Genomic DNA, 15,368 nt, shown 5'->3' on the forward strand with positions numbered 1-15,368 from the left:
AGTCCCCCTGAGTCGAGATCATTTGAGATTTAACAGCTTCTTATCCCTTTTAAATAGCCTCTAATGAAAGGATAAAAGCACCTTGATAAGTTGTAATCACAATATCTATTTGCTGTGTGATTATTTCAGAGTAAAACCTGATCTGTGTTCATTGCAGCTTAGGTAACATCCAGTTTCACCAATAAAAGTAAATGTAGAAAGGAAAAGTTTGCACAGTTACTATAGTATCTTAGACATGAAAACAAATCCATTTTTTTTCTCCTACTGGAGCTCCTCAAGAGTCTCTCCTCGGTTTTAGTTCATATTGACATATGTCACAGGAAGAGACAATGAATTACTCGGTTTTTGAAGCAGGTCGAAATTGCATTGTGCCATTTTATTTAGAATTCAGTCAGATTATTTTTGATATTTTGGATAACAAAGTGCATCATCTCAGATTTAGAAGCGTATAGAAGAAACACCACAGCATTTAATTGTACTTTGAGATCATGAGATAATTGAGTTGCCATTACCAAAAAACAGATGAGAATTTGGATAAGATAAGATCAGAGAAGAGATGTAAAATTAAAAAAAAAAAAAAATGATTGGCATCGACCGCCGCTGTGAGCTTCGGTACAATCAGTGCTTTGACTAATAATCTCCTTTTAGCTGCCTTTGTTCCAGAATAATAATAATTTTCCTTCTTTGTTTGATTCCATCTCTTTTTCTCCAGTTGCTGTTCTCCTGAAGGATGACTACTTTGTAAGGGGTGCTGGACTGCCAGGGCGCTTTAAGGCTGAGAAGATGGAGTTTCATTGGGGCCAGAGTAATGGATCAGCAGGCTCGGAACACAGCATAAATGGCAGAAGGTTCCCTGTAGAGGTAAAGCATCCTGTCACTACAATATGCTTTGATAAATTCACAGTAAGAGGCCTTGAGGGTCAACACTGAATGTTGTAGCTTGGCAAGTTACTGTTGTGTTTAGAAATATGAGGTTTTTAGAGAGAACGAAAAACTTCTTCCTAACTGTTTGTGAATGCCATTATTGATAAGATGCACTTCTGCTTGTTGATCAGGCTTAATTCTTTGTGGCATGGATTCAATAGTTATTGAAACATGCTGCAGGGATCTCAAGCTTCAATAGTAGCACGGAGTTGGTGAGTACTGATGCATCTAAACCTCATCTCCAAGAGGCACCACCGAGGACTGAGGATTGTTCAGGCCTTGGGAGAAAATTAATTTCACTGGGGTCAAAAAATACTTTTAGGTAATCTCTGGATTTCACAGGATGGCAAAATGTACCCACTTAAAAGTCGATGAAAACCACAATACAGTCAAAAGTTGCATTGCTTCTACTTGCATGAGTTCTAAACTTAGATGCTAACAGGCTGGCTACGTTGAACACTTAATGGGTGACTCCACCAATTTTACACAATAAAGTGTGTTTACAGGTCGAGGGGAGTTCTACTGTATATGTGAAAAAGTAGTTTAAATCCTTTTATGGCTGCATGTTATCAATAAACTGCCTTCGGTGATGTCACTCAGCGGCTAAGCTGCATTGTGGGTAATGTAGGCAGCGGATTTTGAAAAGCAGTCTGCTGGTCTAGGGTTGCACTCTAATAAAACTGATGGACTCATGATGGACAGTTTAAAAACAAATGATCAGAATCAATACAGCAGAACCAGATATCACTTTTTTCATTCCATGCATTTCTTTTTCCTTTTAAAAACCCGGCGCCATTAAAAAGGGTGGAGGCACCCTTTAACGTAAGCAGACCATTTGCATAGCGGCTGCTGCAACACTGTGCTTCCACTATAATCAATGAAACCAGCTACACCAGGCGTGAGAGCAGTGTGTGCCACTGAGATCTGCTCTACAAGCGTAAAAATAGAGCAGTCTTCTATTTATATTTTTTATGCGGGGTGGGTGCAGCCCTTTTATACAGAAATGTGTCATACAGTGTCAATATTCTGTATACAGGAAATGACTCTAGCTGGCTTCTTCATTGGGGTCCTGGTCACCCCATCAGCATTTAACCAGCAGCTCTTGGTTTGCTTAGTAACTGATGTTAAATTAGACATATTATAAAAACTCAGTGAAAAGTTGAAGTTTCATAGTGCTGTGCAAAACTGAAGACACAATCCCTATAAAGAAAGCTTTGACTCAAAAAAAACCCCCTGCGGCATACAGTATGTGCGCTGCAGGTGTAGCCAGCAAAAAAAACTACTCCACTGCACATCACCTCCACCAACAGTCTGCAGTTGTTACATGTTCAATATAGCCAGAGCGTTACTCACAGTTATGAAGGGAAGCTCTACAGCTTTTGCACACAAAATCAGTTTGATAGAAAATACCCTGATTATGTCATCAAGGGTTATTTCAGTTTATGCAAATGTATGACAAAGTCTGTGTTAGAAACTGGGGGTGTGGAGTTTGAAAGATGTGGGCATGTGCCAGGCAGAGAGGGTCTCACAAAAAGGAACTTTCATGTTGCATTATAGGAAGTGTAGCACTCAACATTATTAAAGCTTAACCCTTACTACTCTAGGGACTAATAGTGAGGATATCTCAACCTCTGCCGCCTCAATTCTGACTTTGTTAGGAACAATGAAATGATTAGGTAACACTTAACATGTTGCTTGTTTGCGTGCATATTAGTGCATATTGACGTCTTAGCCATTATACAGTAAAGCACTTATTAAAGCCTTATTCTGCATGAGCATATTCTACAACTACTAGGTCGTAAGAGTTGTCCCTCAATAACCTCCTAATTTCTGCTTATTGATAGTAAGTAAGGGAGTTGTTGCACATGAATTGTAATCTTAATATGCTTCACTCAGTATGGGTCATATAAGATGGTGGTACCACAACAATAGTCTTTTTACAATAACATTTAAATGTGCACTATGTAGTTTTGGGGAAGAAATTTTTATCAGAAGATGTAAGATCTTCATTGACTGATTTAAAAAAACAAAAACTGAACTGACTGAATAAACAAACTGACCTTGAAGCACAACACATTTTCATATTGTTTTACTTTGTTTATATGCGGCAGACCCTGCCACCTTTCTATTTTCAAGCAGTGTTCTGGGGACCTTATTTTCCTCTGAGAACAACTTGTTTGTTCAGTTATGGAAAAAATAAGGATTTACCTAATTAATATTGTAAATATTCAAATTCTGAGTTTGAATTTCTTCTCTAAAACTACATAGTGCCCCTTTTAATAAATATGGTCTTTTCTTGTGTAACAAAACACAAAACTACCAGTGTTAATGAGGTCCGGTAACACTAGATTATGTCTTTCTAACGCAGAATATGTTTAACATTCTTAATGTGAGGTTGTGCCGATAACTAATTCACTAGTCGAACAGGTGTGGGTACAATATAAAATACACAATAAAATATATTCAAAGTCTTTTGATATGGTGTCAAGGATATTACGTCAGTGAAAGTAAAGTGAGAAGGCGTAGGAGAAAAATAAAGTTTTCTTGTGGACTTTTAAATGAAATGAGCATTGAAGCAGAGGTTCAACTTGCTCCTCAGATGAATTTTGTACAAGGTCATAACCGATTTCTTAATGCCATTAATGCCAAAAGACTAAGAACAGACAAAAGAAACAAAGAGAGAACAGACTGCAAGTAATAAAGGAAAGCAGAAAAAAAAAAAAAATCACCAAGTCTTGTCGGCAGATATAAAGGGTATTAAGTCTGAAACCTTTTGGTATTATTTATTCTGGCTCCTGGATTAAAGCAGAAATCCCACTCTTTTTGTATGGTGTGGAGAATGAGTTATTAGTGCCTTTCAAATTTTTTATCATTTACAATGCCATTTCTTTTCATTATCTAAAATGAATTTGCAAATGTGTCATACTCTTAAATTTTGTGGGGTTTTATAAAAAAAAAATCCCACCCTCTCTATTGTCAAATGGTTAATAATTAGTGTAAATATAGCTGTGTGTGAAAACAGGAAATTGCTGTTAGTGTGCCTCTCTGTCCTATCTCCAAACACGCAGCTAGAGTCCCCCTGTGTTTGTTTCTTAGCCCTGTTCTTTGGAGCCCTCTCTGCAGGCACGGCTTTTGATGCTGTACGGCTGAGTAATTAGATTTATTTTTGCCACATCATTTTCCGTGCAGCGTAGTGTTAAAGGGCACCGGATTATATACAACCATTATAAAGCTGTTGTGCATATGGCTCCTTTGATGGTGCGCTTCTAAATAAGACGATGGAATTCACTTTAACGACCAATTTGAGCAGCTGTTAGGGAAAAAAGCTGAGCAAGAACAAGAAAATTATGCCCTCCAGATACATCATTTATAGATGTGAAATATAGATTTGTAGCTTTGCATGTCTTTGTGTGTAGACCGAGGTTTTTGCATCGACCTCTCTGTCAGAGAACATGTATTCAAGAGCTAATGTGTTTGAAATGTAAAAGGATGATGCTCTTCTAAAAAAAACACAAGGAACATAATTATACACGCCTACCAGGGGGTACATGGAAATAGTAGTAGCATAAATAGGCTTACAAATGGATTAGATGCTCATCTTCCGTATTTTTATTGTTATAACTACGCCTGAAACAACCTGAGTCAGCTGTAACACCTGAAGACCAGGTGCTGCAATTGGGAGTGCTTTGCCAAAGCCTGTTTGCAAGTGAGTAGAAAAACTGAAATATATAAAAGTTAGGACCAAACTCTTCTATTGCGGTGTGTGTATATATGTATCTGTATATTACAGTAACAGTATTAATCGTGATACAGTAATTCATCTGTTCAGTTATTTCATCTCTTCAGTTATTTGTCATTCTTCAACACAGGGCACAATGAAATGCAAGTTTTGTCCCTTTATGCTACACAAGAAAACTGCCTTAGTTGAAGTGTTATGGATGAGTAAAGGAGTCTCACAGCTTGAGGAATGAAGCTACTTTGTAGTCTGGTGGTACGGCAGTGGATCCTTCTGTATCTCTCTCCAGATGGCAGCAGGGTGATCAAACTGTGGCTGGGGTGGGTGTCATCTTTTAGTATCCTTTGGCCTCTGTGCAGACATCTCACTTCACCGATATCAATGATGCTCTCTAGATGGGTACCAGTGATGTTCTAGCCAGTTTTAAACTCTAGGGCTCTACAGTTTTCATCTGTATCAGCAGGCCTCTTATGTTGGCCTGCTGATACTGGCCAACATAAGAGAAACTCTGTATTTACAATTTCAGCACACCAAATCTGCCTGATCCACAGTTGCATCGAATATACCAAGGCTAAATACTGACAGTTACAGGATGATTTGTGTCCTGTAAACATGAAAATACCTTTCGCATTTATGATTTAATGGGCTTCAGTAGCCTTCATCTTAGAATGTATTTAAAAGAACATATTAAGGAAAAGGAAAGGGAAAAGGAAAGGTGAGTCATTGCGTCGACAAAGTGCTTCATCAAACTAAAAAGATCACTTTAGAGCACTTGTGAAACTGAATGCACAGCAGCAATCATGAATGGCACTCTGCCATTTACATTCAAAGGAAGGTCTGGTATATATATATATATTTTTATAATTCAAAGGATTGGTGACCCTCCTCTTGTACCGTTTATTCTGTTAAATGTGCGTGTCAAGAACATGCAGCCCAGATAGAATTGACTTGACATACAGTATGATGGGGATTGAGTTTAAATGACACCGTGGAGAAATGTTCAAAGAAATGACCACATCAGAGAGAATAGGGCCAAGAAAAGAACAGCTGCTCATTGCAACCTAAAAGTGATGGAATGACCTTGATTACAGGAAGTACAAAAAAAGACTATTCCATCCACAGTTCCACAAAAGATATTTCCTATTAAATACTGTATGTACAGGATATATGCAAAAACAGCATAGAGTGGGAGGTCTTTTTATCAATACGTCAGCCTACATGGATCAAACATGATGTATTTATTCATACCCGGGAACCAGTAGGTGAAAGAGTGAAATCAAATGATGAATAGTTGAAGGGGAATATATTTATGCAGGATCTACCCCCCTAGCCATTTAACCGCTTCATCCTGTGAGATGTGGCATTTTCATATTTCATATTCGCACCTTGACAGAATTTGATGTATTTGATATTATATTACATCTGACGCCACATGTGCACCAGAACTCTAGCTCATATAAATGTTTGTGTTCGATAAACCCAGTGATCTTTTATAGCAGAGGTTGGCTTTTGTTTTGTTGCGTATATGTTTTCTTGTTCTTGGAGAGTTGAAGCAGCATGACCTTGGAGGTTGAGCTGCAGGGCTTATTTGTCTCTGCTAAACAGAGAGAATGTTTTCCAATCTGCTGTCTAATTATCTCTCCACTCCAAATGAGTCACATTCTGCCCTGAGTCTCTGGTAACACACTGCATAAAGTATTTACAGTGTGAAGAAAAACCTGAAAAGTGTTTATTCCACCTGCCCGGAAGCTTGAAAACATACACAAATATGGTTCACACGTAAGTACAGGGCCTTATTCAAAGAGCTGTATTATGGAGTTACTCTGCTTTTTATAACATGGTCATGTAAAAGGAGAAAGAAAGAACCTATGGGCTGCTCGGCCTGTGACTCCTGAGCTTGACATTAATCTAACCACGGCCTTTTTCGTGGGAGTGAAGTGGGGAAATCGATAGATGGACCACCTGTTCGCTCAAACAGCACAATGAAAAATGAAACAGTGGATTTTTTTTCTGCCTCGGGGTACCATAGAGAGATCTTTTCTAATAATATATTAGGGTGTCAAGAGGTTAGATTAATTATACATGGATTACAAATCACACCTTGGGAAGGGTATGTGTTTGCACACATTACTGCGGATGTATCAAGTGTATGGGTTGGTTCACAGCAGATACATCTCAGAGATAGAAACAGAATGTGCGAAAGAATATACAGCAAGAGTCTCAGTTAAGTCAAAAGTTATGGGGATGGATAAAGTGCACCTTAGAGCTCAGCTGAAAATTAAGTCATGCAAACAGCAGAATACATGCGCTACATTAAAACAAAGAACACAACAAAAGGCACTATTTTAACAACACATATGAAGCTGCCGTAAATACAAAAATGCAACCAAATAAACTGTAGATGAATGCAGTGTAACTACATTTAGAAAACATAACTACAGAAAAAAAATCACCAAACATTTTAACGCAGTGGAATACCAATGAACACATCTGAATGAGCATGTTGTTGCATTTGTGGTGCATGGAAGCCAACAAAACATCAGTGGTTTCGGAAACTGAGTATGCAATGAATTGGATGGCTAGGAAGGCTAACATTAGTCTTTTACTGTAGCAAACATTAGGCTGTGTTGTTGTCATTTTAATTGTACATGGATCATAAATACATTATATCTGTATACGGACATAGGGTTAGGGTTAGTAATCCACTCATCCTCTTGTCTTGTACAGAACAGATGTTTTCTGTCAGTAATCTTTAATGTGAAACACTGAATTTCATGTAATTGTTTCACAACAGGTTCAGTACAAATTTCGACACTTTATTCTTCTTGAAAATTAGTTCTCTATCACTTTGTAGGTGCCTTAGTGAAAAGATAACGTAGATAGTTAAGTGTGATTGGAGTGAGAATCATGCTGATATAAAAAAAAAAGACACATTTACCTGTTAACAACAAAAAGCTGCAGTAACACAGTTGTTGTCAAAAAAAGGAAGGAAAGAAGGAACGAAGTCGTGCTGTGGTGATAAATCTGAGATCTCTCTGTGCACAAACTCATTTATTGAAGTTTTCTTCTCTTGCCTCAATATCTCGCTGTCTTGGGAAATCATGCCAAACATCACCTGTTTGTGCTTAAATGGCACTTGGGAATGCAGAGCAGCTTTCAGCATTTGTTTTTGCACTGATCTTGTGCAGGGAAACAAAGAAATCCAGGGCTATAGAATGAATTTGGACTAAAGAAAGGAGATGGCATGACCAGTCTGCTCTCCAGAGAAATCTGGAGGTAAATTATAAAGCTCAAATAATGTTTTGTTGTCCTCCAGTTTCCTCTTGATAGTTCTGGTACCCTGCTCACCATTTTCAGATTTGTCTTAGCATATTTCTCTCTACAGCAGTCTGGTAAATTTTGTTCTGACAAAAACAAACATGTACGAGTGTGTCTGGATGTTTTAAGAGAGCTTAAAGATTGGTCAGACCACCTGTCTGTCCTGCTTAAAGTCAACAACTTTCAGTGATATCTGCGGATGTGAACGAAGTATTCAAACGTGTCAGAGCTCACAAACACAGTGAAACGAAGCGTGCAATCAAGCGATTCAAATCGCATTTGACAACATTTGTTTTTATTGGCTGCTATGAAAGTGTTTGATAATTGAATATCACGTTTTCCAGTGTGCTGTTAACAAGAGCAGGTCACGTGATCTAATGTCAGTGAGTAAATGAAGCCTAAGGGGGCCGGCTTAATTGGGTGATGTAGTTAATAACATCTGAAGGGTGATGAATGGCAAGAGCTCCTTCTTGCTGAGTTCCCAGACAACAAATTAGTTCAATTAAAGGCCGCAGTTAAAGGAACTCCGAAGAAAACTGATCACTTAAATTCACTTAAATTATCTGGATTGAGTCAGTTTGTACCTGGTTTATGCCTGCGGCACGCATTAATGGATTTACCCGCATTCATACTGAATTTATTTTTTAAGATTTGCATCTGCTGTCAGCACTGTCAATTTTCTTCTGCAGGTTTCTCCTAATTTTCCTTGGAAAGAGGAAAAAGGCGAGCATACCCTTTAATTAAATCAACATCCAGGACCTCTTTCTTATTGCCAATTAACTTGGTGCAGTGGTATGAAAGGGTTTTTCATTTTAAAGAGGCTGGAGACAGTGAGATGATGGACAGCTCCAATTGCTACTTTTAGAATCATTTGATGATTTTGATCAGCACTACCGTAATACGTCTGCTTTGAAATGAAAGGAATGAGAATCTTTTCTTTAAAGGGAACCAGAGCCATGACAGGTACGTGATGTATCCTGTGTATGATGGTTTTCACATTATATGTCACACAGTTTGAGCCATGTTGTGGAATCAGAAGCGATGTTGTTGGTGATTTAAGGTAATTGGGAGGAATGATTAAAAGCCTACCATTCTGTCAGATCTTACAGCAGGAAAAAAAGAGCACAATCCTCCAGTTCTTCCTCTCTGCTCGTGACTGTCTCTGTGAGGGTAGTCGCCCTGAGGAATGGGATGCTGTATTTCTCGAGCATCCTCCAGGAGTGGCAGAACACAAAAAGGAATGACACAGATTATGGGAGATTTATGAGAGTGATAAATACACCCTCTTTTATGCCCCTCAAAACAGCTTTTCATCAGCTCCTCAGCAGTGTGTCCAAGTGATTGATGGCAGGACTGTTCGTTCTCCTTGTCCACTCCTCAAGCTGTTTATGCTCTGTTTCCCATCCCAGATGCAGATCTACCTTTACAATTCAGACGACTTTGACAGCCTCAGTGCGGCCATCAAGGAAAGACGCATCGTTTCCGCCATGGCCGTCTTCTTTGAGGTAAAGTATCACACAGGGCTGAAGGTCAAGACAAATGTAATCTGAGGAAAACCAAGACTACACAAATGCCCAACGTAGACATTTCTATCCATGCTAGCGTGAGTCCCTGCACTTTAGTCCAGACTGAAATATCTCAACAGTTATTGGATGGATGGATTACCTTGAGAATTGGTGCAGACAGTCATATCCCCCTCAGGATGAGTTGTAATCACTTTGATGATCCCCTGACATTTCGTGTAGGGAGCGAAACAAGTAAAAATATTTCTATTTGCAGGTTTTTGTTCAGAACATATTGAACAAAGCAAACAGGGTTTCTTTGTCTTGGAAGTTTGAAAAATGCTTCATATGAACAGATATGTTTTCAAGGTTAGGACAATACTTGACTTTGAATATTCTCTTTGAAAACATTGATTTGCAACAAAATCTGGCGTTTATTCTACAAAGTCACTCACGTACACCAAAGATTATTTGAAATAAAACAATCGCTATCAGTATAAAGGAATTCTGTGAATTACAGCAATTTAGGTGTGATGATTAATGCTGTTCAAACCCTGAAATAACATTACCATCAGCCTCAGCTGTCCTTGTTGTTTAGAACAAATGTTGGCATGCTAATATGCTAAACTAAGATGTTGACCATTTAAACATTATGCCTGCTTAATATCAGAATGTTAGCACTGTCACTGTGATCATGTTGGCATGCTGATGTTAGGCAGTAAAGTGTTAGACTCTTAAACTCTTAAACAACTCATGCTTAAAGGTGCTATATACAACATTCAGCGACATGAAGCGATTCCCACATTTGCAAAACAAATTCATATCTATAACAGCTAATTAGCTATCATGCCTACTCTAGCGAGAAGAGGAGAGGAAAAACCAGCTGCGAGTCAAGTTCGAGCAACATGCACATGCGGGCAGCCCAGCCACCAAAACAAACAACAGAGAAGCACACACATATACAGGAAGTGAGACTTTATTCTCTGGTCAGGATGCCATTACCCCACTATATCTTTATACAGCAAATAGTTGTTTGCTGCTATATTATTTATCAAAATCTCATTTATAGAAACTTTAAAGTTGAATCCTTCATATCCAGAATTAAGTTTTCTCTAAAGAGTTATAGGTAGTAGGCGGTAGTGGCAGTATTGCCTAGATGAAAAATATCTGTTTTCATAATATAAAAAAAAATATTTTTGTTCATAAATGTTGCTTACTTAAACCTTTATGAAATTCTTTTACAAAATCAAGGACATTGAACAAACATAACAACGGTGGAAAAATGAACTGGATGGACAAAAGAGCAGACTCAAGGACTTAAGGGGACTAGGCTCCTATTATGAAAATTGTGATGATGTAAATACCTTTTTGAGGTCAGTAAGTGAGGGATATTTCTCAGAGATCTCTGGCACCTTTGTTGTGATAGAATAGTTTCTTTTCACCATGCAGCTAATTGTTTTTTCTGTTCTGTGGCACACTGCAGATTGCTTACTGAGATACTCCAAATTGTCCCCTGAAGGTCTGCGCACATAAGCTCTTAATGGACAAGAATGGTCCTAATTTCTGTTAACTGTAAAAACACCTCAGAGATTTATGAACCGTGAAAATGCACACACCAGCACGACTGCAGGGCCCCTGTCCATGTCACAGTCTTAATTTCTATTAGCAGAATGTTGGCGATTGATGGCGGGTGATCAATGAGGGCTAACGTTCAGCTTAATAGTATGTAGGGAAGGGTCAGCTCTCAGGAAGAGGGAGGCTGGAATGGGGACACAGGTGTTCGTAATGTAGGTCTACACTCAGACAGTGATAAAACCATGTGTGTACGAGGACCTAAATGCCTCCGCTGGGTCCTGACAGCCCTATTGCTTACTGCAATTAGCACCACCAAACACAATCCGCTGAACAGCAGTTTACAGTGTGAAGGTTTTTTTAAGCGGGCACACACACATTGGCTCAGATTTACCATTTCTAATCAATGACGAGAGTTCCTCCTGTGCTCCCCGAAGGCCTATTAATGGCCTCTAAGGTGTGCACATTATCCGCATTCAGCATTCAGTTCCACACGATTATTCTCCACGACTGACCTGAATTAATGTTATGCAAGGGTAGATTGGTCCCCGCATCCCAATACTGTTTTGTCCAGTCTCGTCTCCTAAGTAGGACATTGGGAATATCGTGGAATGTCTGCCAGTCTTCAGTCACTGCAAAGAATTAAAAGTAGACCTAATGGATAAAGAGGGAATCAACACCAATGTTAGACTGCTGGAGACACAAACGGAACGATACATTCATAAAAGTTTAGTGTTAATTTATGGTGTTGTGCTGTTGGATACCAAATCTAAAAGGTATCTGAATGTTTGAAGTTGATTTTTGTCTAAAGTTGAAAAATAAATTAGGTAATATCACATGTCATTAGAATTTTCCTCTAGCAAACAAGTGCTACTAATCAAAGATTTTGGTAGAGTAATTGTCATTGACTTTTTTTGAGTTTGTATAAATTGTTGGGACAAATCTACAGATTACAACATAGTTATCAAGTATCATCAAAAATGACCACAGAACTGAGTCTCACCTACAAAACTCCTCAAAAAATTGAACATCAGAAACTTGGTAACAGATGGTATTAGATGCTGCTAGATTATATTGTACTGAGAGTAGTTGCCCTGTGTTCACCCCCCTGTGTTTTATATTGATCGTCTTTAGTCATTACGTTAGATTATTATTCTGGTCTTGTAATCCTTTTTGTAATCCTTTGTCTCTGGACATTTCCTGCAGCTGGGGCAAAAAGACAATCCTGCGGTGGAGCCCATCATCCAGGGATTGAAAGGAGTGGTGCATCATGGTAAGTGATGGGAAAGTAACCTCAATAGCAAACTCTGCTTAATATAGAACAATCTTATTATGTATGTGGCAGGGCTGTGCTGAAGAGTTTAGGGCTTCATTTATAATGTTGACTTTCAACGTCTAAATTTTTTTCTAACAAAACATCCTGCTTCAATCCACGTTTGTTGCCTTTTAGCCTTTCGAAAACATGTGCATGCATCTACAGATTGTATGTAAGTACATGTGTAGGGGAAGTTGATTAAATAAAAAAGACTTGCTCATTTAATCCGATGAATTGCTTTCTTCAAATTGAGGACAAAAATAATGACATTCAGCACAGCCCTACTATGGGATGAGTCCTTTGTTGAAAATCTCCTCCACATGAAACAATATTGTGGGAATTAAGTTCACGCAGGAAATCCAAAGAGCAATTATCCCTTACAAAATTGCTGTTTTTCATGTTTTGCTTGATCCTAGAGGTAAATTCCTCACCGTGCTCCTCCCAACCTCCATAGAACAAAGATTGATGCTCTCTATTTCAGCTGCTTAAACAGTGGGCCTCTTAAACCCCAAATTAGACTCTAAACACAAGATATGAGCAGAGTTTAACTTCAAAAGGAGGCAAAATTTGCAAGACACCGCCTCCCCCTTGCTAGAGTAGCTCCACAGTGGGAGACCTCCAAGGAGCTTCACTCGCAGAGAAAGAACTATTAATTACATCTGAGCCTCAATTAGACAACACTCCTGTTCTGTTCTGACTCAGACGTACATATATAGACTTGTGCGGACCGTGGCTCAGTGCAAAGGTTCGTATGCACCTTTATACTGTTCATGTCCTGTGTTGTATGCCGTGGCACGTTCCTTCATAGCATATTGTCTTAAATGAATGCTGATGTGCTGGCTTAACTGCATGCATGACTTATGCAGACCATAGGCAGATGTCTTAGCATGACTGTATAATCCTTTACTGCATCTGGGGACGCAGCAGCTCTGTTTACACGGACACGTATGACTTGTTTTACAACCTGCCGCTGATGGTCTTTATGTGAGCATAAGCGCACACACTGACAAGGACATGTAAATGGATGAGGACGTATAGAAGCGTGGGGAATTGCTCTGTACCCACACTGGTTTCACAAGACTGGTGCCGGGCTTCATTGAGTCGTTTCTAATTATAATTTCACTCCCTGTACTTTCTGGAGATGGATGTTTGATGTCGTGCAATGTGTGCGCAGGCGAGGTTACGACTTTTTGTGTGGAGCTTTGGGGGGGTGACAGAGAAAATCTTCCACAACTTTCTGAATGAGCAGTGCAAGACACAGAAAGACATGTTAGGGGGGGAAAAGAAAGCTCCCTTAGAGGCCACTAGAGATTCTTCAAAAAACATACGAATCGACGTCCGAATCAGAAAATGGGTCACGTTGTTGGGTGAAATTTCTGCAATTTAAATTTAATTGATGCAATTGCAAAGAAGAAAAGAGATTTTTTTTTTTGTTCTGATTGGTCTTCAGCTGAGAGGCCATTTCAAACGCGGTTCTTATTTCACAGAGATATTTACGCTCCTCTTTTCTTTTGTTACATAACCTCGATCGGCGGCGCGTTGCCAACAAAACGTCTGGTTACACTAGATTATTTTACGGATCGCCATCAATCTCCAGAAGTGCCTGAACTCTGTGTACTGTGCAGCTCCACAGATGTTCGTGCTAACACCACAGTATCTCTCATCTCCCCCCGCTGAAAGAGAGCTCTGTGTGGGTGTGGTGGTTTCTGGACTCTCTTCCTGCTGGCTGCTAAATGCTTCTCGCCTCCTCCCCGGTTAGGGTGGTTGGTTTTCCACAAGCTCGTTATCCCACAGTCATCCATCCATCAGCATCTCGGCGGCCCATGAGCGATAGGGCACGTACGCTGTCTGAAGACTGAGAGAAGAAAGGCTGTGAATACTGAATTTCACTCTGAGTACATATGAGGCATGGGGGTGCAGCTTCCAGTGCCTCAGTAGTCCTATCAGTCCTCCCCCCCCCCCCCCCCCCCCCAAACCTCTTTTTTTTTTCTGCTTTTCGATAAGGTCATGAGCTGTGAGAGATTGGATATGACGCAAATTCAGCTTTATTTTGTTTTTTTTCACGTCATAATTCAAGGAAAAAAACAAGCCCTCTTGCAAAGCCCACACGGCGTATTTGCAAGAGATAAAGGGATCTTCCTCTGATTCCTGCACAGCTTTACCTGGTTCTGATCATGGAGGATAGGACATATGTGGTAATCATTTGGATCTGTCTTAATCCCCGTGGCCCATGCCAAAGTTGTTACGCGGAACAGAGCAGACTACCACCTAGCCACAGATCAGCTGTCAGAGCAGGCCATTTTATCTGACTCCTCTCCCTTTGGTCCTCTCTCAGCCCATCTGAGTACAGAGATGAGGCCAGAGTGATAACAAGTGCTGAGGCTTTTAACTGCTGTCACCATCATTCCACTCGTGGAGGTTTCAGGAATGCAGTAAAAATGCCACAGGGACCGTCAAACGAAACAACCTTGTAAACGCTGGTGTAAATGCGACTCGGGATATGCAGAGTTTTTTTCGCTAAGCACTGAAGGGCAAAAGATCTGGTATGTTTGCATCGTTACAGAAGGCTGCTGCTTTTCATGCCTGCGTATTGACGAGTATTGATCCCTTGCTTTATCCAGAAAAGGAGACCAACCTCAGGTCGTTCATCCTGAGGGATCTGCTGCCGTCGTCAGTGGACGGTTATTACCGATACACCGGCTCTCTGACCACGCCGCCCTGCAGTAAGGTGGTGGAGTGGATCATCTTCTCCAGGCCTGTGTATCTGTCCCACTCACAGGTGCGTTAAGTTCACACTCTCTCTCTCTCTCTCTCACACACACACACACACAACCAGACAGGTATATTCTCCACGCACAGTCAGATCCCATTTGCACACAGTCAGTGGATCACTTGCTTCCCCACAGTGTCGATGCACAAGCAATTTTTCCCCTCATCTCCCTCTCCTCTCCCTGCCTCTTTTGCCTCGTTCCTCCCCAACTCCTCTGTATATGAAACCATA

General features: G+C 39.9%; 1 protein-coding gene across 1 annotated transcript in view; it reads left to right on the forward strand.

Moving 5' to 3' along the window:
• ca16b (carbonic anhydrase XVI b) overlaps nucleotides 1–15,368 on the forward strand; it is a 108,827-nt gene that overhangs the window by 65,091 nt on the left and 28,368 nt on the right. Inside the window, exons 4-7 of the mRNA XM_073468820.1 lie at nucleotides 713–861; nucleotides 9,388–9,483; nucleotides 12,259–12,325; nucleotides 14,989–15,146. Of these exons, the coding sequence (XP_073324921.1) occupies nucleotides 713–861; nucleotides 9,388–9,483; nucleotides 12,259–12,325; nucleotides 14,989–15,146 (470 nt within the window). The remainder of the gene's footprint in view (nucleotides 1–712; nucleotides 862–9,387; nucleotides 9,484–12,258; nucleotides 12,326–14,988; nucleotides 15,147–15,368) is intronic.

This window comes from Pagrus major, chromosome 6, assembly GCF_040436345.1.
Source record: "Pagrus major chromosome 6, Pma_NU_1.0".
In the NCBI taxonomy this organism is placed as follows: domain Eukaryota; kingdom Metazoa; phylum Chordata; class Actinopteri; order Spariformes; family Sparidae; genus Pagrus; species Pagrus major.